At 42.3% G+C, this 23,822-nt stretch overlaps 1 protein-coding gene across 1 annotated transcript in view; it reads right to left on the bottom strand.

The window, feature by feature from the left end:
• TMEM255B (transmembrane protein 255B) overlaps positions 1–23,822 on the bottom strand; it is a 63,127-nt gene that overhangs the window by 23,034 nt on the left and 16,271 nt on the right. Inside the window, exons 3-4 of the mRNA XM_054974408.1 lie at positions 22,201–22,263; positions 10,104–10,193 (exon numbers count right to left, since the gene is read on the bottom strand). Coding sequence (XP_054830383.1) covers positions 10,104–10,193; positions 22,201–22,263 — 153 coding nt within the window. The remainder of the gene's footprint in view (positions 1–10,103; positions 10,194–22,200; positions 22,264–23,822) is intronic.

Genomic DNA, 23,822 nt, shown 5'->3' with positions numbered 1-23,822 from the left:
CGTTAGAATGACGGATTTCCGCTATAACAGTAATTTCAACAGTTAAAAAAATTAATTTTAACAGCCACCGATATTTCCAACTGTTCGGCATCCTAAAAATGACATGGAAATGGAAATGACGCCACCCCTTGATGTCTCCGCGGGGATTTTGGAGCACCCCGATTAAGATTTATGGCCAGGATTGTGCAACAATGCTGGGAAAGTCCCCTTTTTATAAAAAAAAGGGGGGGAAAGGGTGGGCAGGCAGGCATGCTGAGGAGAGAGTGGAAAAGCTTGATACTTGCACGGCAAAGAGGGCTGGTGTTCCGGAAAGGCTGCAAACACGGAAGTGGGGTGGTTTGAAGGGGGCGGTCTCCTTGTGAAACACTTCTATTTGTCCACATCCACGGTGAGAACCATGTAACAGAAGCATTTGAATGCATGACAAATTCATCTGAGGTGCAATGCGAAAGACACGAGAGAATGGCGGGATTGAGGTAAGAGTATGTGAACAGCCCTCTGAGAGGCGAATAATGGGCGAGAAAAAAGCGGAAAACTCGAGACGTGTGGATTCAGTCATTGTGGTAAATCTGGTGCAGAAAATCAGGAAAAAAACCATTACAGTATGGGAACTGAACTGACGAAATAGACCCATGCAGACTTTGCTTGTTTCTGAATGCTATTTCATCCAAAAGTACCCTCCTGTGTTTTTTGTTCTGGGAAAGAAATGATACAGTCATATATGTTTCCTATTAGCTGGGGAAATTTTTCAACACAAAAATGGCACAAAGGAAAGATTATAAAGACTAATTTGAGGGACTTCTACTTTAGTTTTCATAATGCATGGCAGTATTTTGAAATATAAAAGAAGATGAAGATAGCCATGGGACCAGCTTTTTTCCCTTCCCAAAGCACAACCAGAGCTACCCTCAAAACATGGGAGATTAGGGGAAGGGGATCCCCAATGATCTTGATGAGACCACTTCTCTCCTTTAATTTTTGCTGATAATATGGGTCAGAGATGGCCACATGGACATGCTATCAGGGAGGATAGACAGTGAAAATCAAATTAAATCTTCCTAACAGTCTCTGGCTGTTAGCAAATACCTGATTTCATCCAGTGATCCCAGACCCCACAAACAATACATGACTGACCATGACATCTGCTTTGGCAGCTGATGAGCAGCTACCATCTCGCTGCTGCCCTGCCGGCTGCTGCAGAGGCCTCCATGGCAGTGCGGGTGGTACAGGGACCGGCGTTCGCTGCTGGCCTGCTGGCCGCTGCTGCCACCGCAGAGGCCTCCGTGGCAGTACGGGCAGCGCAGGTGCTGGTGCTTGCTGCCAGTCGCTGCAGAGACCGAAGCAGCGGTGCAGGCGGAGCAGGCGCTGGCATTAGCTGCTGTCCTGCTGGCCGCTGCCACCGCAGAGGCCTCTGCGGCAGAATGGACAGCGCAGGCACCGGCGCTTGCTGCCGCTTCCGGTCACTGCAGAGGCCGAAGTGGTGGCACAGGCCACAGGTGGCCAAGGGAACTGGCTGCAGCCTTCCCCGCTGCCCTGCCAGCCATGGTGGCGGCGGCAGAAGGCCTGTTCCGGCCTTAAAGATAAGTGGGGAAGGGGGAAGGGGGGCTCAGGGGGTGTTGGAAACCTCTAACTTCAGTATGCTCCGAATCTTTTCAAAGCATACCAAAGCGATTTCCAGAACCAGAACCCGAAACGGCTTGCTGCTTCGGGTTTCGGGGTATTCCGGATCAGTTTCCCACTTCGGGTAAACCCAAAGCGGGAAAACCGAATCTTTTCCCTGTGACACCCCTAGTTCATACAAACTAAAAATCTTGCACAATATTTTGTGTCATTTTGATTGGCCCTAATAAAAAGGTACTACATTGATTCTTTTTTCTTGTTCTGAATTTTGTGTGGACCAATACAGCTGTTTACAGCTTTTTGGGAAACTCTGACCTCTATCATGACTAGAGATGGGCATGAACAGCAATATGAACAAAAAAACCCACGAACAGCCCAATCAGCTGTTCGCGAACAAGCTGTTCATGAGGCCCCATTCTAAACGAACAGGTGGTCATTGCAAGCTGTGTTCATTGCTGTTCCTCAAGCCAGACAGTCTGGCACCTGCAATCAATTCCTTTGGCAACTTAGGCAGGGATTGTCTGAACTCTGTCTGAACTCCTGCTGTTGGAGAGGGAGAGACAGTTGCTGTTGGCATTTTGATAGAGTGCACTGGAGCTTGAATTTTCTTTGTGTGTGGTGGGATAGGGATCTACCCCTTCAAGTTCCAGGGCTGCTGCTGGGCTCTGAGGCCAAGCTATTATTTATTATTGGTACCTTTCCTGCTGCCTGCTCAGGTAAGGTTTCTGGGAGTGGTGTGGTAGGGATCTACCCCTTCAAGCTCCAGCTTTTGTGATTCGCAGAGAAGGAGGATGTTGTGTGGCCATTTGGTTCTCTGTAATTTTGTTCACAACAGCACAAGTAGCCCAGTTCAACCTGAGCTTGCCAGGGCTTGGGAGCTAAGCAGGGTTGACTACAGCCAGTACTTGGATGGGAGACCACCAAGGAAGACCAGGATTGTTAGGCAGAGGAAAGAAATAGCAAACCACCTCCTCTGCTCATCTCTTGCCAAGAACACCACATGGTTAGGATTGTTATGAGTTGTTTGGAACTCTACGGCACATTACAAAAAAAAAGTATCTCACAACCTGCAGCATCATCTATAACTAGCCAGCATGAGATTCACAGGCTACCTGGCTGCTGATAAATCCAGCATACATTGAAATGGCTTGCCACTTTGTTACCTCAGCTGTAAGTAAGCAAATTTATTAATGTTGCTTTTTAAAAATTAAAAATCAAGCATAAAAGAAGTGTGCCATTTTAAAGTGTTAAAAGCCTATTAGAAAGAGCAAGTGTGCCCTCTAGAGGAAAGTGGATGTTTGGTCTGAAGAAATAACCAATTATAAAGATTACAGACCAGAAAACATAATAAAACTTTGTCTGGTTTAGAAATTTACATTACCTTCCAAACCAAGGATACAAAGCCCCATTAGAATTTCACTCTAAAGAAAAAAATAGAAGTGACATAGGAGAGCCATGGTTCACTTTCTTGATATTCTAAAAAAAAAGTTTAAAGCAAGAGGTTTAAAACAAATTCAGAGTGAGAGGTTGCTAATTTAATGGAAGAAGTTGCATTAGAGAAGGGGATTAACATTTTCCTCCATGTTGTTTCCCCAGTCTAAATACTTTTACTAGCTCTACTTTTGGGGGGGGGGGAACCAGGCATTGTGTAGGAAACAGAAACATGCCCGTTCCTGAACAAAAAGTGTTTTAACCAAGATTCCTTATTAGTAACTTGAAACTTTTGATGCTATTTATGCTGTTTTCTCCAACACTCTGAACACTTTTATTTCCAAGTAATGTGGAAATGCTACAGACTCTCTTAGCCTACCTAATACTAAGAAAAGTCCAATTTAGCTTCCTGATATCAATTGTCCTCCTGGCAAAGTTAGAAGCAGTTTTCACTGAAATCAAAGTTAGCCTGTTCTTGCACACATCATAATACATGCAGTTTGCTTGGAAGGATGCTACTACTAAAGCCACCACCAATATAGTTGAGGCACTGTTTGAAACCTGACTTGGATAGCCCATGTAAGCCTGTTTTTGTCAGATCACAGAAGCTAAGCAGGATCAGCATTGGTTAGTAATTGGATGGGAGACCTCTAATGAAGACCAAGGTTGCAGAGGCAGGCAATGGCAAACCACTTCTATTAGTCTCTTGCCATGAAAATCCTGCCAGGGGTTGCCATAAGTCAGCTATGACTTGAGGGCACTCTCTACCACCACGTTTGAAAACAAAAGGTACCTGGATGTGTATCTTTGAGAATCTTCATTGAAACACTAATATTTGCTTTAAAACATCATTACCCATTATTTAAATACTACGTCAAAATAAAATAATTCAAAAACAGGCACCATATCATTTAAACAAAAATAAGATCTAAACCTCAGAAGTGAGCTAATCTTACTTTTACATTCGGAATACTTAATTCTATTTTTAAAAAAATTATCTTATGAGCCAGGCAATTAAAATGACTCACACAGGATGGAAATGATATTAAAATAATTAGCTATGATTTTACATCATGCACCACCATGGAGAAAGAAAATACATCTAACATTTCCCTCCAGAGTGGCTTGGTAAATTTAATTAAAGCAAAGCACTGCATGTTATTTGAGTTCAGTTTCCTATTACCTTAGCATTTACCAAAGGAATGATTTCTATTTTTACAGAGGCCTTTCTATAACTCTATGCAGCTGGAAGTATTTGTTTTTCCTAAAATATGTTAATATATTTTAGGAGAGAAAGGGCAAAATGAGCAAGAAAGATCAACATGATATGTGCATTATAGCCTGAAACCACTACCCAGTTTGTATTATTGTGTTCTAAGGCAATGTAGGGAATGTGTGTTCCGTCTGAAAATTCCTTACTATTGCCAGTTAAATCCACCAGATGGCACCACGAAATCCCCTAACTTATGGAAAGCATTCATAGCGAAGGACAGGCCAAGAGACTCAAAACTAGGGCTGAATTTCTGTGGGCAAACATTTTTGAGACACAAAGGAGAGTTGTCTATAAAAGACTTTACCATGTATCTTTTGTGCATATTTTACTCAGTTTTGCTTCTGATGTTACCCCTTTTGGAACCTGCTTTTGTGTTGTTTTTAAGGGGGTTGTACAATACAGTGAGTGCCCTTATTTATTTAGATTTTTTTTAATACGCTTCAGGTCGTTTCTAAATCAAAACATCATACAAACATAAAACAACAAACAGCTTAAAGTAAACTTTTCAGGCAAAAGCATACTATGAAATGGTAGTAAAAGATCAACTCTTAATTAAAATCCTGGGTGAAAAGTTTTGGCCTAGTACCTAAAAATGGTATCAGGCAAGCTTCCATAAGCGAGGTGCCATCACTGAAAAAGCCTTGTCTCTGTTTGCCAACTGCTTCGTCTCTGAGGCAGGGGCCCAGATAGCAGGGCTTGTGAACTGGGCTGAACAGTATGGGCGGAGAAGGGCTGCCAGTCTCCCCAGTGGGGGCAGGGATCCTTCACTCCTAGCCTCCGGCCCACCACCACGACTCACCTGGCCAGCGGGGAAGGGACCCAAGGAATGAGCCTGGGAGGCAAAATACCTCCCAGGTCAGAGCATGGAGGATGTGCTCCTTCTGAGCATGATGATGTCACTTCAGGTAGTAATGTTATTGCTCCTCAAAGCACAAAAGGGAGAAGATCCCAAAGGGAAGTGTCAACTCCCCCCCACTCCCACTGGGAGGGTAAGGAGACCTGGCAACCCTAGGGAGGAGACCGTACTTCTGGTCCCTGGAACCCATGCCATTTGGGACTTTAAAGAAAAGAACCAGCACTTTGAATTGTTTCCAGAAACAAACATTTGATTGGGAGTGATTGTCTGCTCTTGATTCAAAGGACATTCTTATGACTCATAATTGCAGCATGAAAGGGAGAAGTTTGGAACTTGTATTGTTTTCCTTGATTTTTTCAATTGAACCTTTATTTAGTGCCCCGTTTTAAACAATCAAAAGCAACAGTATTTTCCAACCATTTTGTGCCATGCAACTATTTACTAACTCATTTACTTTGTTTATAGTCTACCTTTCTTCTCTGAGACTCAAGATAGTTTACAAAATCTAAATAAAACAGTATAATACAATAAAATAATTCAATAAAAATAGCCTAAAATAAAACTACATAAAAACTACTACATCAAATAAAAACAACAACCCTTTATAAAAACCACTCACACACACAACTGCCTCCGATCAATTCCATTTTACACTTTCCACAGCAGGTCTCCTCAGGCACCCAGTCCACCCAGTGAGAGTCATAACAAAGAATGTTCAGGTATGGGCAGCTATTATCCATTTCCAGGGTGGCCCCTTCAAAAAGGTTCACTCAGATGAGTGACTCTGTTGCAGTGGAACTTATCAAGAGAGGCGAGCCTGCAGATATGCGAGTTCTGTACCTTGACGGACCCTTTATAGCCACTTCATAAAGGAGAAATGCATTTGTTTATGCAGTAGATCAGTTGAGGACCTTCTTCATTATGTTCTAGCGTGTCCTTTATATGTGGAACCCAGATAGAAATTCATGACGGGTAAGTCTCTAAATAATATACACTCCTTCCCTGACTCTGATAAATTAGTTCACATGTTATCTGATGTAGATGCTTCTGTATCCTATAAAGTGGCACTTTTTGCCTTGGCCGCTAGGAAAATGGGAGCAAATGTGGTATCTAAGAAACCATCGCATAATTCTGAGCAGTAAATCTGGGTCTTGCTTGTGATTTGAATAATTCTAATGTTGTCTGTTATTTTAGAATTTTTAAAATTTTTATGGTTATAAGTTTGCTATATATATTTTGTTTTGTAAAGGCCAATGGCCATATGCAATAAATTTACCTACCTACCTAACTTACAGCTACTTTAGAGATCATGGGTGGAAAAGTAGTTTGTAAATAGAAGGATCCTTCAAGGAGAGGAGTTAGAGATTTGAGATTTAATGTCACTAGATCCCTACTTCTTGCCTTTATGCAGTCAAAAAAAATGTGAATAACAAAAGGTCCATATCTTGAGTGGAGAGATGGATCTGCATTCATTCTGGACAGAGAATTCCTAAGGGAACTGAGCTAAGGAGCATCTGGCTATTGCTCTTCCAGCAGAAGTGACAAGTACAACATGCTTATTAGTTGGCCTTTGTCATCAGCCAAAGCTACCCAAATTACAGGCTGCCTGAATATTGTGCCCTCTGCTTTGATGACCCCTTTCTTATAATCCCAGTTCCAGACCCAGCCCAAGTAGTGCATGTAGCTAAGATCCCTTCTTTATGCTTGGACTACCTTCTCTCCTTGACTGGTTGACTCCCTTTGGGTTTTTTCTGGAAGTTCATGCTATCTTCACCTAGTACCCTGATTCATAGCAGGAACTTTGCTAGCTGCAGCACTATAAGTTTCCATGGGCTGTAAAAAAGAAATGACAGCTATACTGGGACCCTCATGGTAGATATGAGAGATCAATTTCATTTTGAAGATAGATATCCAGGGCTCATTTCGATGGGAAACACGCAGGAACGCAGTTCTGGAAGTTCCCTAAAGAGGTCACATGTCAGGTGGCCCCGCCAACCTGACTCTCAGTCATTTGGGGCCTGTTTCATCTTGGATTGGGACCGAAACGGCCCAGATCGGGCTTCTGATGGGTGGTGGATTGCTCTCCTGTTCAGCAGTGACCTGATCCTGACCATTTTGGGCCCCTTTTCGGCCATTTTCAGCCCATTTTTGCCATTTTGGGCCCAATTTCGGCCCTGAATGGCCAGGATTGGGTCCAAAGCAGCCAGGATAGGTGATGTCAGCGGGTGTGGCATATGCTAATGAGTTATGCTAATGAGTTCCTCCAGTTCTTTTTCTACTAAATGACCCCTGTAGATATTCCTTTAGTTATTAAAACAGAGTTATGTCTTAAAATATGTTAGTTTTTCCCTTGCTGGAGGAAGAATCACAAGGCTAAACTATTCTTTTTTATCAAGCAAGAAAAAAAAATTATTTTTTTTTTTGCAGGGGCTATCAAGTTTGCAATATACAAGAGCCAGATGTACTGCTAGGTAACAATACACCTCCAATAAATATGATTTTCAGATAATGGATTCCTGTCATCTCTGTGTTTCCTTTTTTCCTGAACTAACATCATTACAAAGTACTTTCAACTGCATTTGTTTCTGGTATTTTTTCAGCTGCGTTGGATTCTGTGATTTTTTTTGTAGGTAATGTGTGGTTTTGAATAGACAAATGCTGGAATGAACTTTAATACAGCAAATTACATCTGCATTATGATTTCTCAAATGAGTCAGGGTTACTTTAAATCAAACCACTTTTACATCAGCTTCTAATTTTATAAGTGCTTTTCTCTAGAGATTTCTATTAAGTGAAGTGTTTTTTCTCTGAATGGGACAAACAGCATAGTTAAATGCATCTCTGGTAATCTGTCTTTCACAGCAGCGTTTTTGCCAAATGTATGGCATCATCAAAGGGAAAAAATGAAAGTGTTTTCTCTCTATTTCATCTTCTCTCTTTTTAACCAAGCCATTCCCCCCCCCCAAGTACTTTATTAAGGAAAGCGGACAACAAACTTTTATTATTTCTTTCTTAGCTTCTACCTGGCCTCCTTCTAGCCTTAGAGACTTCTCCCTCATTATTATTTATTTATTACTTTATTAAATTTACAACCTGCTCACCCCGCAAGTGGGCTCAGAGTGGGTAACAACAATAAATAAATCACAATAAAATACAGTAAATACATTAAATAATTAGTTACAATATAACATAAAACATAGCACTCATGCTAGAAGACTGGAATAATTCTCATGCTGGCATTGCTTACCCATAATTCATCTAGACTCTTGTCAGAAGGACTTAATTCTTTTGGCCAAAGAGACCAGTTTCTCTACAAGGGCTCTTGGGGTCAAATGTTACCATCTACCATAAACTTGCTAGGTAGACAACTGAGAGTCTCTCTACATGAGACCAACTACGCAGTTACACTCAAGTGAAGGGAGATGCAATGTTAGCCGAGAAGCTGAGTTCTAAAAGACAGATCAGAAGGCTTTGTCAATTTCCCTCTTTACAGAGCCAGCAAAGATAGCTGCTCAGAGTATTTTGGCCCAAATTCAATGTTGTTGGGAAGTGTATTTTTCCTTGACTTTTCTGCAATCCTTCCCAAGCCTTCTTTGCTGTGATGTTTTGGAAATAATTGCAGCAAAGCCAGGCTGGCTGCTGTGTTGGTGGGAAAGTATGCATTTTCCTGTTCACAGTCACACAGCAGCCATATTCTCTGACACAGTCCCCATAGTAGCCATAATCCTTACCCACCCACCCTCACATGCATACCACCAGGTGGCTTTTTAAGCGGGTTTTTAAATTGGTCTTTGGCATATTGATATTGTTGGAATACACAACTCAGCATGCCTTGGACAATGGGGGAGGGTGCCACATGTCTCTCTGTGTGTATGTGTTCTTTTTCTGATTAGCAAGATATCTCTCTTTGTCTAAGGTGGGAATGCCTCCTGACTCCTCTTCCTATCTCCATCAAAAGAGATTCTCTCTTTCGCTTCATGGTCTCCAAAGGAAGAGGTGACATATACATCTTTCTCCTCTGCAGAGGGAATTTCTCTATTACACCCAAGCAGCCGCAATGTTGATCTAGTTGGCCCGTGGTACAGCAAAAGTAATGATTTCAGCTAGGTCTTGGATTTTTTCCCCTTCTACAAGAATAATCTATGAATGGAATTTGCCTCAATAAATGTAAGTTCTATGTTTTCTACAATTTAGTTGCCTGAGGATTAATTACTGCATTTTGCAGGGCAATGCTTCTGACTGGGTAACTCTGCTACCAAACAAAATATAATTACTTCTAATAGATATAATGGTATATTGGCATGCCCATAACTGTTTTCTTTTTAAAAAAAAATCCTTGGGAAAAATTCCCTGCCCCATAGTGTGTGAGAGGGAATGGTTGCCATGTGGAAAAGGCCCTGGCTTGACTTTCTCACCTCCCCCTGCTCCTGTTGCAGCCCAAAATACTGCTCCAGAACATCAGAGGGATTGGGGGCTACAGTGGAAGGAGGAGGTGAGAAGACTGCACTCTGTGGGTCGAAATGATTCTGCCTACAGAAACACAGCCCTAGATTCAAGCCACTGAGAAGCCACCTAGATTCATGGGCAGTGATGCTCTGTATTCTTGGTGTTTGGGGGGGGCAATCAGTGGGAAGGCTTCTAGTGTCCCTTCCCCACTGGCAGACCTCCTGATGACACCTGGTTTTTTGGCCACTGTGTGACACAGAGTGTTGGACTGGATGGGCCATTGGCCTGATCCAACATGGCTTCTCTTATGTTCTCTTATGTCTTTGAAATGCCTCTAACATTTCCACATTGATGTAGCTTCTCAATGGCATTATATAACAGGACTGAATGAATCAACCAGAATTTCTTCCTGGCTACATGGCATAAGCATTTGTACATTAACCAGGAAAGAGGAATAATATTGAAAGACATACTCACTATGTGCCGTGCGGCAAACACACCATCAACTATTGCACAACAGAAAGCTGCTACCACTCCAAAGCTGATGAACACAATGGATGCTATCAGCTAGAAAGAAAAAAAACAGACTTCATTATGTATTCCATATAATTATTCAAAACTGATTATGAAATCAGTTATTTCATGTTTACATTGCTTCCTGCAGACATTTAGTCGTTCAACTTGTACAAATTCACCACAGAGAGAGAGAGAAGAGGTGATGCAGAATTTCTAGGGAAGTAACACACACTTTTAATTGACATGTAACCTAGCACATTAAAAGATCTTTGAAACTTTATAAAATGAAGAAAACGACAGGTGCGTTAAATAAAACTTGTGGATGAATAAGCATATATAACAAAGAGACAAATTGCAGATGAATCAATTAAATCTGTAAATAACTTGTGCAAATAGATCATAATCGGAACATTCAGTTTTGGCAAACTATTCACAAGCTTTTCACATACCATGTCTTTTTTTTTTTTTTTTTTTTGCTTTGAGCCTTAACCAAGGCCGTTTCCACACAGCTTACCTGGGCTTGTAACGTCCCGGTAGATGGCGCAAAAAACGCGGAAGATCGCGTTTTCTCGCACGAGATTTGCGTGATGTCACGCGACGTCGCACAAATCTCGTGCGAGGAAACGCGATCTTCCGCGTTTTTTTGCGCGATCTACCGGGACGTTACAAGCCCAGGAAAGCCGTGTGGAAATGGCCCATTATGCAGTGATTTAGAATTTTTGAAACATCTTATTTTTAACTTTTAAAAATTTAAATGGACAAATTATTGTTGTGGGTAAACATGGGAGTGCTGTGCTCAAATGCATTAAATGACCTTGAGCAAGCCCTTCAGCCTCAGGTGCCCACTTCATAAAGCAGGAATAGTAAAGATCCTCCTTATATGGTCCGTAATAGTGCTAGACAGGTCGCACAACCAGCTTAGCAATGGTCTACATATGCAGCAAAAGAAGGTGGCAGAGTTCCAAAGTGGCAGAATTGACCATTCCACTTCAGACAACAGATTGGCGGCGGGGGGGGGGGGGGGGGTCACATTTTTAATGTAATTTCCCCACATAAAAATCTCTCTGCAGGTAAAAAACTTGCAGGGAACAGGCTGGGTTAGACGTTCTCTCCATTATGAGTTTTTTCTTTTTTCCCCCTTTTATTTGAAAGGAGATAGTCAAACACAGTCAATTTTATTCAGTTTATTTTAGTTCCAGCCCAATGACCATAATACACAGTTCTGTATATTTTATTTTGCTGCTTTACGACCGTAATAAACAATACAATTCATAAATCCAACAGCATAGATCTTAGAACATAAGCAAATACCTTCTTCCATAACCTTTTTTAATTCCAGTGAGGGAGCTGTGTTAGTCTACTGTCACAAAACAAAACAGAAGTCCAGTGGCACCTTAAAGACTAACAACATTTATTCCAGAATGAGCTTTCATGAGTCAGAGCTCACTTTTTCAGCTACAAAGGGAGGAAAGAAAATAATTTCCCTCATTTTTACAGACAATTAGAGAAGGGGAGGGGGGAAAATAGGGAAGAGTTCTCTCTCTACTCAGCTCCTCTTTTGGGGGAGAGGGTTTGATTCAAGCTCATTGTCTTTAAGGTGCCAATGGACTTCTGTTTTAACTCTAATTAATCACACTGTAACTGCAGTTATTAAGAATTTTGCCACTGATAATATAATCTTTTCATTTGTACCTAAAAGCAAATATAAAACCATACATTCAAATGATTTACTAGAAAGTTTAGACGCCAACAAATTAACCTGAGATCCAGAATAAAGACTACAAAGATAATAATGCATGCAAAACTGACTCTGTAACATTACTTTTACAAATACAAAGTCCCTGGTATCCCTCAGCAATGTGCCAACATCTCTTATGGGTGTGCGAGGAGTGACATCAGTATGTCAGGATGCTACCCCATCCTTCCCCCAGAGGAGTTAGCCGTGTTAGTCTGTAGTAGCAAAATCAAAAAGAGTCCAGTAGCACCTTTAAGACTAACCAATTTTATTATAGCATAAGCTTTCGAGAATCAAGTTCTCTTCGTCAGATGCCTGATCAGGCATTTTGATCAGGCATCTGACGAAGAGAACTTGATTCTCGAAAGCTTATGCTATAATAAAATTGGTTAGTCTTAAAGGTGCTACTGGACTCTTTTTGATCCTTCCCCCAGTTTCCCACTCTTTTTTCCCGTCAGCCCACCACTACTGGGAAGATGGAAACTCTAGTCTGAATCCTTATTATGCCATGGAATCCAGTCACTCTCTCTCAATCTAATCTAGTTTACAGGGTTGTGGTGAGAGTCAAACAAAAAAACACATGCAGCTGCCTTATACTAAATCAGACCATTAGTCTATCAAGGTCCAGGCTGTCTACTCATACTGGTAGTGGCTTCCCGGGGTCTCTGGCAGGGGTCTTTCACATCACCTAACACCAGTAGCTTTTAAACGAAGAAGCTAGGGATTGAACCTGGGACCTTCTGCAAGCAAAGCAGATTAAAGGTGGGCACGAACCAAAATACGAACCGAAGTTCATCATGAACTAGGCCAGTACATGGTTCGTGAACCAGCGGTTTGTGAAAGCTCATTTCTCACGAACCATGACAAATTTTAACCCAGTTCGTTTCATTTGGTTCGTATTTCGGTTTGTCACTGCAGACATCCTGGCACCAATCAATGTTTTCTAGGCAACGGGAGCGGGAGAGCTCTCTGCAGACCTTCTGCTGACCCAGATGTAACGCTTTCACGAACCGAATGAACCGGTTTGTGAATCGGGACACGGTCGTGAAAGTTCATAGTTTGTGGTTTGTGAAACATGACGAACCACGAACCACATGGTTCAGAATTTTCTTGGTTCATGTCCATCTCTAAAGCAGATACTCTTCTACTGAACCACAGGCCCTCTCCTAAAGGATAAAAAAATAGAGGAGGGGAGAACAAGGCTGTAAGCCCATTTATTTTATCTAAATAAAAAGTTTCTCTTCTGTATTTTGTGAGGTGAACACATGGTAAAACTGATGTATTGCTGCATCTCCATCCATATGTGTGTGAAGATTATCTCTATCTGGCAGAACTGTGACCAGGAAAACACATTTGTTACTATGGTAACAAAGCAGATTAATATCCAGTGAAAGGTACTAAAAGACCGAAATTCCTTACAGCCTGCTTGAGGTGATGCTGTCAGGACAGAACTACATATACTGTCTTCTGCTGGAGGGTGTTGTTCTTTAGAAGGTCAGCAGCTGTCAAGTAATTTACCATGACACCATGGCAAGTCTGTCTAGCAGATTCCCTAACCCATCCGCCCCAAACACAAATGTACTAGAAAGTGTTCTCCACCTCTAGCGTGAAAATTAAAATACATGAGATTTTGCACTGGTGCCCAGTTCTCAGCTATTAAGAAGTCTTATCGCTGCCGTATGCACCAAGCCTCACAATTTATACTCTGTCACCCTACCCTTTCCAAAGGTCGGCGCCTCAGTAATAGCAGCGCTGTAATTGAGACTTCACTTTCGGATGGTCACAGCAGAGAAGATATGATTATGTCATGGGTACTGGGTGTTCATTATTCATTAATGTCTATTCTAGCTGTAGCACTTGCTAAATTACAATGGATTTCTAATGAGGAAAGAGTTTTGTAATTACACAACTGTAGAATCATCCCTTGAGGGAAGAAAGGCTATTTATAAGATTACTTAATTAGCTTCCCTTCAAAAGGTTTGAAGCATCCTGTTGCTTTATCAAGGTGGATAAAAAAGTTATGAAAAGGTAAATTCCCACCCACTCCGTTCAGAATAATGTTCAAAATATGGAGTTCCACTTCTTATCAATGCAGCTGATTCACCTGCCAAAAGAGATTTAACATGGAATGTTCTCCCAATTCCACATATTGAAAGAGGTAGAGACAGACAATCTACGTATTTATGATTGAACAACTTCATTTTCATGTTTCATGTATACTACTATATATTTAACTTTGAGTTAAGAGAACACCTTCCTTTATACAGGATGGAAGAGAATGAGGAAAATAATTTTAAAAATAATTTTATGTTAGAGCTGCTTCAAAAAACAAATTCTACTAAAACCTGCTCTCCCCTGAGCTTTGAAATTCCTCTCACTGTAGGGAGGATGGCTCCATATTTATCTTCCCTGCAGGTGCCACAACTTCGTAGAGCATTTTCTTTGGCCAGGTGCAATCCTATGCCTTCGGCCATTCTACATGGCAGAATTAACAGGATAGCCTATTCAGCTAGATGCTGTTTATGTGAACAAAAATGTGTTGAGTCAATTACACATGTTCTTTTGCATTGTCATTTGTACGCTGGTATACGTCAAACATACTTAAAATCTGTTTTAGCTAGTACGATGGATCGCCCCGAGTCACTCAAGGTCTATAGACTGTTGAACGATTCCTTTCCTGACGTCACCGAGAAGGTGGCCAAGTTTCTCCATTCTGCTTTGAAGTTGCGTCAAAGGATATCACGGAAATAAGCTATAAATGTATTTATGTATTTGTAACGCAGTATTCTTTTAACTTAGGAGGAAACATGAGTGATATCAAAATGCAACCCCCACTCCCCCCCAAATGGCTGTCTTTGATGCATTAGTAAGCACAGTTCAGCATGGATTTCTATTTATAAAATTTAGATATATTTTATTTTAACCCTACCTTTTATCTGCACCCCCATCTTCAGCTATATTTATATTTTATTTACTTCATTTACACCCCACCTTTCTCCACAATGGGGACCTAAAGCACCTTCCATCATTAGCCCCATTTTATCCTGACAACAACCCTGTGAGGTAAGTCAGGCTGACAGCATGTGAGTAGCCAAAGGCCACCCTCTGAGCTTCCATGGGTCAGCTCCGTTTCCCACCCTTGGCCCCAGCTTCTACCCTCACTCCAGTTGATCTATAACTGAGGACAGAATCTTCCTCAAAGCGTGCTTTTTGTTTCATCATAAGCCACCTGAGGTTCGTAAAGTTGCCTGAAATGATCATCTGGCATGCAACACACAATCTTCCATTTACACTTTGGATTCTTGCTGCCAGTCCACCTGAGCCAGTTTTTTTTTGCTTGATCACAGAATTGGTAGCTGTATTTTCTCTCTCTCTCTCTCTCTCTCTCTCTCTCTCTCTCTCTCTCTCTCTCTTTCATACACACACACACACAAACACAGACAACACACTTCCTTGCACTCACTCACTCCTCTCTTCTTTCCTTTCAGAGTGGAGTATCTTACTAGTGTTCTGCCAGCGGGTAGCGGGGGATCTCCCATTCCCAGCCCCCACTCCTCCCATCTCTCATGTGGCTCTCAGGAAGGCATGGGAACAGGTTAGGAACCCCCACTTCCACATTGCACCAGGAATGACATCAACATCTCCAACATGACACAGAAGCAATGGGTCGCACCAAGGGCGGATTTGGTAAAAATTGGCCCCTGGTGTCCCCCATAACTCCCCCGTCCCCTGGATTGTATTGTTCCCCATTGTACTGAAGGCTTTTTCCACATGGGTGATTTACTCCTCTCTTTCTGAGTGTTCACCTTCAAGGATCAGATTCATTTGGACTACCTACGTTTTTGCCCACAGCTTTTAATCTCAGTGTGGGTGCCATCTTTTTTTTTCCTGTCTGCACTGCCATGAAATAAAGAGGATTAAATGGTGAAGTGTGAACATCATCATTGGCGTCACTGTTGATTTCACTAGTGCCGTCACACCTCCATGCCCCTCTTTTTTTTATTTTTATGCTTGGCTGATCACATTATTACTTTATAATGTTATGACATCTGGAGGCACCCAGCACTAAGACATTAGCAGTGGAAAAACACCAAAAAGCAAAAGAGAAATTAAAGCAAATGGAAATCCAACATGATGCACCTGCAATGCTGGTGCAGAGTAACCCCCAAAACAGATTTTTTTTTTACCCAAAATGCATAGATAGCTTATCTTTGAAAAACTAAAAGAGATCCATATAACCACAACACAAATTAATCCTATCATTATATTGTTATGATGATCATGCTGTTTTTTAAAAAATTCCCTGATACACAACAGCCATGCTTCAAGTAGACATTTTTGTTTATGATTTATGAACCCCCACCAAGCGGGCTGGCCCAGAGAGGAAGAGGCCGGCACCAGTGGGGCAAACTGACACAATGCAATAACATTATAATGTCATTAAGTTTTCATTTTAAAAAATGCATCTTAGGAAAGAAGGTGGAGGAGAGGAAGGAGGAGGGGGGAGGAGGGATGCCAGACCCCTGGTGGGGGCGGGGGATCTCACACCGCCACTCCCCACCCCCCACCCCCCACTTACCTAGCCAGTGGGGGGCACGCACCTTCCAGGTGCACTCCCCTGTGGCACTGCACGCTACTGTGCGCAGCAGCCACCCGGGATCAGGCCAATTTTGGGCCCACTCCTGTGCTCCGCAGCACCTCAAAATGGGCCTGATCTGCAGCAAAACAAGCCCATTTCGGGTGCTCAAAACGGGCCCGATCTGCACAAAATGGGCCTGTTTTCAGGTGCTGCGGAGCACAGGAGCACTCCTGCGCTCTGCAGCACCTTCAAACGGGGCCTATCCATGGCAAAACAGAGCAGACTGGGCCCATTTCAGCACAGATCGGGCCCATTTCAAGCCCCTGCAGAGCCTGGGCGCGCTCTCAGGGGCTGTGCGATGACATCACTCCCAAAGTGCCGTCATCGCGCTTGTGGGAGGCACAGGCCCCTATCCCTCCCGGGAGGTTGAGAGGGCCTGGCAACCCTAAGGGGGAGGGAGGAGCTGAGAGGAGGGTGGAGAGGCCAATCAGCACAAGGTGGCCTGCACAGGGAGGGAGGGAGGTGGAACAGAGGGCGGAAGGGGGGGAAATGAAAATTCTGCTCAATTGAAAAGCCAAATCAAAACTGCACCAAGAAAAACATCAGGGAATAAGCACATGCAGAAAATTAGAAATCTTGAAGATGACACACTGAAATCTGAAGGAGGAGTTAAGAGTGTGGAATTTGGAAGAAAACCCGAAGCAGAATGGGGATAGAACCGGCAAAAATTGCCCATGTGGAAAAAGCCAAACTTTATTTCTGCTTTTCAGTTCAATTTTGGTTCTCGGAATTGTTTGTGGTCGTACATTACCCTATCACCTAATCACAGATCCTTATTACTGGTATAGATGAGCTGCTGCATGGAATTTGTGCTTGATTTAGCGAGTGTTAAAACCCAGACAAGCAGGGATAGTAGAAAGGAGGTCGTCTTTTACAATGGACTGTTTTTACTGCAGATGTGGGTTCTGAATGAGAATACACATGTTCCTGACCAAATGTGCTGACACAAAGCCTCTGCCACGGAAGCTTGTTGGGTAACCTTGGGAAAGTCACACATTCTCAGCCAAATCTACCTCACAGGACTGTTATAAGGATTAATTGGAGGAGAAAAGAACTATGTAAACCACTTTTCTCCCCACTGAGGAGAAAATATATATATATATATATATAAACAAACAGTTCTGCTTTTTAAACTTGCTTCCTTAGTTGATACTGCTAAATCAAATGAAAAATCATGGCGATATTTTGGTTCTTCAAATTGCTCAGTATCAGCATTTTAAGAAGATAATGTTATCCATCCAAATATTTTATGATGGGTTGAATTTCTATCTTAAACTATGAAATTCACCATCTGTGCTGCCGACAAAAATCTAACATCCGCAGAAATAAAATTGCACGTGCACATAAAAACACGGGTAATTGCATATGCATGTAAATGGCCATTTCTGCCTTGAAGCTGTGACTCAAGAAAGCTCATACCACACCACAAATGTTGTTAGTCTTATAGATGCTACTGGACTCTTACTCTTTTCTACAATCCACAATGAGCTACTCATTACTAGAGATGGGCACGATTCGCATTACGATCGGAAAAAACCCACGATAATGGCGATCGCATGATCGGGACCCGGCAGATCGTGCTCAGGCACGGCCAATGATCCAGCGGTCGGGAGGGGGGCTGGATCGGGGTGATCATGCTCGGATCGGGAAGCCAGACACTCAGGCGCCAGCAATCTATTCCCCTGGCAACGGAGCCAGGGGAATGCCTGAGCTCTGTTTGCCCTCCTTCTGTCGCCCTGGAAACCTGAATAGAAGCCCAGCTTGCCTTGATCAGCAGGGCTTCCTTCCAACCACGGAGTAGCAAAGCAGTCACCAGCTGGGAGAAGACACCCAAGGGAGGGAGGGGGAAGGGGGTGTTCTGTAGCCATGGGCACTCCAATCTCATCCCTGCAAACCCTGATAGGCAGCTCTGATGGCCAAACACAGACAGCCAAACACAAACACAGATGCCGCCGGCATCAGCCACCGTTCCTGTATCGCTGGGAACAGCGGGGCGCCCCTCCGCTTTGGCCTCCACGATCCACGGCTCAGAAACAAGAGATGATCGGTATGGATCGTTAATTCGGGATTGTCGCCGGCACCGATCCACGATCAGCTTGATCGGTATTTTTTTGGATCGTGCCCACCTCTACTCATTACACTAAATATTCATCAGTAATTTATGCCAGAACTTATACTTTGACACTGCAAGCATCACAGTCAGAATGGTGTAGTCCCCCCTCCAATGCAGTCTTAAGTGTCTTCTTGTCTGAGTGGTAATACCTTGGCTGGGTGGGAGTAACTGTTCAAGAAAATAAGGCAGTTTGATTAATGGAGATCCAGTGGATCAGTTTTGCTTTACATTCAAAGTCTGTCAACATACCAAGATCAAGAAAGAAAATTTTCCCTATGTTAAACTTAATTGGTGGAGGGTAGAAAAGGGTTGGCCTTTTCTAGAGCTCTTGTATTTTTCACAACTTAGAACCCACATAACCAAATGCAGAACATGATATACATGACAGTCCACCAAGAACCCAAAAAACTTGATGTTTTTGCCTTTCATCAGACTACCAATATTGTCCATCACCTGGCAGGCCCCCAATACATGTTGACAAGCGGTATTCAGCTTGAATTGTCAAAAACTATATAGGTTCGATCAGGGCTTTTGTTCTGGGAAAAGAGGTGGTGGAACTCAGTGGGTTGCCCTCGGAGAAACGGTCACATGGCTGGTGGCCCCACCCCCTGATCTCCAGACAGAGGGAAGCTTAGATTGCCCTCTGCGCTGCAGCGCGGAGGGCCATCTAAACTCCCCTCTGTCTGGAGATCAGGGGGCAGGGCCACCAGCCATGTGACCATTTTCAAGAGGTTTCGGAACTCTGTTCCTCCGCGTTCCTGCTGAAAAAAAAGCCCTGGGTTCGATCCATAGGAAGAATGATGTTTGGAAGAGTAAGCTTTGGGGTAAAGAGGAAGATCCAGTCTGAGCACGATGGGCTTCAATTCAGTTCCAGCCCTGTGATTTTGTATTACTGTTGGGCAACCTAATTCCAACTAGACTTTGGAAGACTGGCTCATGGAAGTGGTCTACACTTATGAGCAACGTAATGAGGAAGTTCACAAGATTGCATCTTCTTTTCTGTGAACTGAAAATTTACAGTACTTCAGCTCACAAAGAAGAAAGATGATGACTTCACATATGTTGTCTGCTTTGCTTCACTCACATGAGGAAAGTTTCATCGCAAGTCAGCCTCTACCATAAACTTAAAAAAACAGAACTACCATAGCACAATTTACAGCCAGCTTTAGGGAGCAATATTTCAACAGTCACACAGTGCTGCTTAATACTCCTCTTGTGAGCATCAGTGAAAACATTTGGTTAAGCATGAATACAAATTAAGCCTATCAAAAATAAATCAAGAAACACCCACCCACCTCTAAAGAAAAAGACAATACTAATACTAACTGTGCTTATATATAGCTGTTCTTTACAAATTAGTGCCCCATTCAAAGTGGTGAACAAGGTCAGTATTATTATTGCCACAATACAGCTGGGGAGCTGGGGCTGAGTTGCTTATGCAAAGCCACCTGCTGAGCTCATGGCAGTAGTAAGATTCAAACCTGCAGAGTGCTGACTTGTAGCCCAACCACTTAACCACTATGCTACAGCAGCTTCCCTACAATAAAACTATAAATCAATATAAGACTACCGAACACCAGCTGAGGCACTGCAGCTATCTATCTACCAAGAACTTCTATTCACAGACGCTCTCTTATTGATTAAATTGAGACAAGCACATTTTATGGCTTTAACCAGAGTTCCTGTTTAGGGTGATAAAGACAGCCAGAAAAAGAAAACAAAAACAATTTCCACAGTGTTTAAACAATAGGATTTTAAAAGTGACCATGACAACTGCCTTGCTATTATTTTAATAAATTTTGTTACGTTTTTTAATTTGGACTTTTGAGTGAATGGTTTTGGAGATTGTAGTGTTTTCTGCTGTTTGATGCCTATGTCTATCCTCTGTTTTTAATTATTATTTTAATTGTTAGATTTTATTATATGACAAATGGGGGACCCACAAGGACCTGCAGGGAAGAAGCAATTCCATTCTCCACTCCCTGCTTGTCCCTGAGGCCCTTGCTGTGATAAGCTACTCCAAACCTAACACTCCCCCCCATGCCAAACTCCTTCACCAGCAGCCTAATGCAGAGGGGGCTTGCAGCAGAAAACATGCCCAGCATGCTTTCTGCTTTAAGACAAGACCCCCCCACCCAAACTAGATGCTGATGACGAAGATGATGAACAAAATTTATACTCTGCCTTACTGCCCTCACAGGGCCACCAAGGTGACTAAAATTAAATTAAAACATACAAATCTTCAGTTTGTATGTTTTAATGTAGATGGCTACTCAGAGAGAGGGGGATGCTTGGCACACAAGACATACAGGTAATGCTTTCCATTCCAAGCTTCTCACCAAGTCTCACCAAGCTTCTCACCCCAAGTCACCCCTTACCAAATGACCAGGGATCCAGGTTTGGAGCAGAAAGCATGTCTGATGCACCTTCTGCTCCAAGCCACCTCCAGTCAGGAGGCCACGAAGCTGAAATTTCAGCTTCGTGAAATTTCATTTTACATTTCTTCTCTAGCACAAGCAATAAATCAAAAATGAACTGATAATCAATGACACATACACGCCTTTTGCACTGTATCCCAAAGCATTCAGTGGTGTTTACTTAGTAACTATGCTAAGGATTGCAGCTTTAGTTTTTCACAGGCACATTTCTTATATTCTCAAACTACCCACATAAATGATTGTAATCTGCCAAAAATGAGACTACAGAACATTTGAGATGGCAACTACATATATAAGCAGCCAGCAAGGACAACGGCCCACTAATCCCTCTTTAAGCTTAACACACACCGAGCTCCATGACTTTTGTGCTGACTGAGAGCTTTGGGGAACAGCATCTTTCCAGAAGCTGGAAAGAAGTACACATACTTAGCACCAGGGCTTTTTTTCAGCTGGAACGTGGTGGAACGGAGTTCCGGAACCTCTTGAAAATGGCCACATGGCTGGTGGCCCCGCCCCCTGATCTCCAGACAGAGAGGAGATTAGATTGCCCTCCGTGCCGCTGAGCGGCATGGAGGGCAATCTAAACTCCTCTCTGTCTGGAGATCAGGGGGCGGGGCCACCAGCCATGTGACCATTTTCTCCAAGGGCAACCCACTGAGTTCCACCACTTCTTTTCCCAGAAAAAAAGCCCTGCTTAGCGCATTGCTTTACAGTGTATACTTAGCTAATTATTTTAATTGCTTCTTGAATGTGGAGTTGTCTTTAAACGCAACATGCAGTACAATCCTAAACAGAGTTAAGTCCATGGGTTTAGAAGGGTTTTACTCTGTTTAGGGTTGCCCTATTAGACATCTTTGAAACTCACGGAAACTCACTGTGAACTGTACATTAAATAGTATAGATATTGGCAGGGAAACAGAATGTAAAAGAACAATAACTGATGATCTGACTCTTGTACTTCTTATTGATTTAATCTTTCTCTGGATATCATGGGGAACTGTTGTGAAAAACAGAAGCATTCAGGATTTAACCTTCATTACTCAAAGAGCATAAATTTCCTCATTTTTATTCAAGTTAAGCCTTTTAAATTATTCAGATTTTAAAAACAGGATTTAAATGTATAGCTTGCTTACCATTTGCTTCCGGTTCTCTACCAGATGAATACCAATAATCCCTAGGAAGGACCCAAAGCCAAGCTACAGCAAACAACAAAGCAAGAAAAAAAGTCAAATTTAATACAGGAAGTAATTAATTTTAGTTATATGGAAGTAGTGAGCAAGATGCCATAGCTTATTAGTGAAGAACCTCTTTTGCATATATAATGGATTGGATCTAGACTGAATTGGCAATTTCCACCTTTTCTCCCTTCCTGCTTCAGACACCTCCCCATCTCATTCCTCATAATTCCCATCACCTAGGAGTAGCATTTTGTGCAAATATGTTGGTCAGGCAGGAGGCAGGAAAGGTCCATTCCACTAACAGAAAATTTTGGCCTGACTCCAACCTACTATTCCCAGTTTTGTAACCATTTATAAGAGATCTGGATTGTGCAGCTAATTCATGAACTCACCCCTTGTTTGCTTTAGCTCAGCTATAGTACATTTCTGTCATGAGGATACTGACAACCAGGGTTTGAAACCAGGGTTTTTACCAGGTTTGCAAACCTGGTAAAAAAAAAAACCTAACCAAAATAAGCATTCATCTGTTAGATATAACTCCACGTCGTGGTTATCACGAACCATGGGAGGAATTTTTATTGTGTATAAGGCTGGTTTTAATTTTTTCTTTTTCTCTTCTTTGTAAATAAAATAATTTTTAACAAAAATAATTTTAAAAAATCAAGCAAATGAAAGTTCGTTCACATAGGAAGGAGAAAGGGGAAAATGCAAACCATTCCATGATCCTGATTGTCTGAGAATATTACCTCTGCAGTGAGGCAATGGGTTTTAACAAGTCAAATATTTTTGTTTTTAATGAAAACTAAAGGGGAGTTCAGTCGCACGAGAACATGCCCTTTTCAGACATCTCATTATGCTAATTCATGTTATCTGCATGTACAGTTAGCTGTGTACATGTGTTCTTTTTGATTCTGAACACATGGATCAGGTCCACGATAAATCTAGCATGTAGACTGTGCATACAGATCCATCTTTGTTAGAGGGACAGTTGTATAAAGTATAGTACATGTGTTCGCCTTTCAATCATGCACAAATAGAATCACAGAGTTGAAAGGGACCTCTTTGACACTAGAGGTCCCTTCCAACCCTGTGATTCTATGACTCTATGAAATAGCAATTCTCTGACTCTTAGTTCCCAGCAGGGAAGCTAAGTAAACAAATAACAGTGCTATTTGTATCATCATAATACAAAAATGATTGCTGTGTTTCTTTGGCAGTTCAGGAAGCATTTAAATAACCTCCGCCACAGACTTTCTGTACTGGTTAGTGTAGCAAAAGTGGAAAACAGGCACAGCGGAAGAAATTCCATAGATAGGAGGACAGATTGTGACTTTGCATGCTGGGTCACTGTCTTGGAACTAATAGTGCCACCCTAAGCAGAGTTATACTCTTCTAAGTTCATTGACTTCAACTATCTTAGAAGGGTGTAACTCTGTTTAGGATGGCACTGTAGGTTATTTATACTGATCATACAAATAACTACACCGATCACCTGTTACGCTTGAGCTCTCTATATAGCCAACCTTTCTGCAGAAGCAGAGAAAACAAGGCTCCTTCCACCAGTTTGCTGGGCCTCT

This window comes from Eublepharis macularius, chromosome 3 (assembly GCF_028583425.1).
Source record: "Eublepharis macularius isolate TG4126 chromosome 3, MPM_Emac_v1.0, whole genome shotgun sequence".
Classification (NCBI taxonomy): domain Eukaryota; kingdom Metazoa; phylum Chordata; class Lepidosauria; order Squamata; family Eublepharidae; genus Eublepharis; species Eublepharis macularius.
Note: the sequence above shows the minus strand (reverse complement) of the source record. Positions and strands in the feature narration are given on the sequence as shown.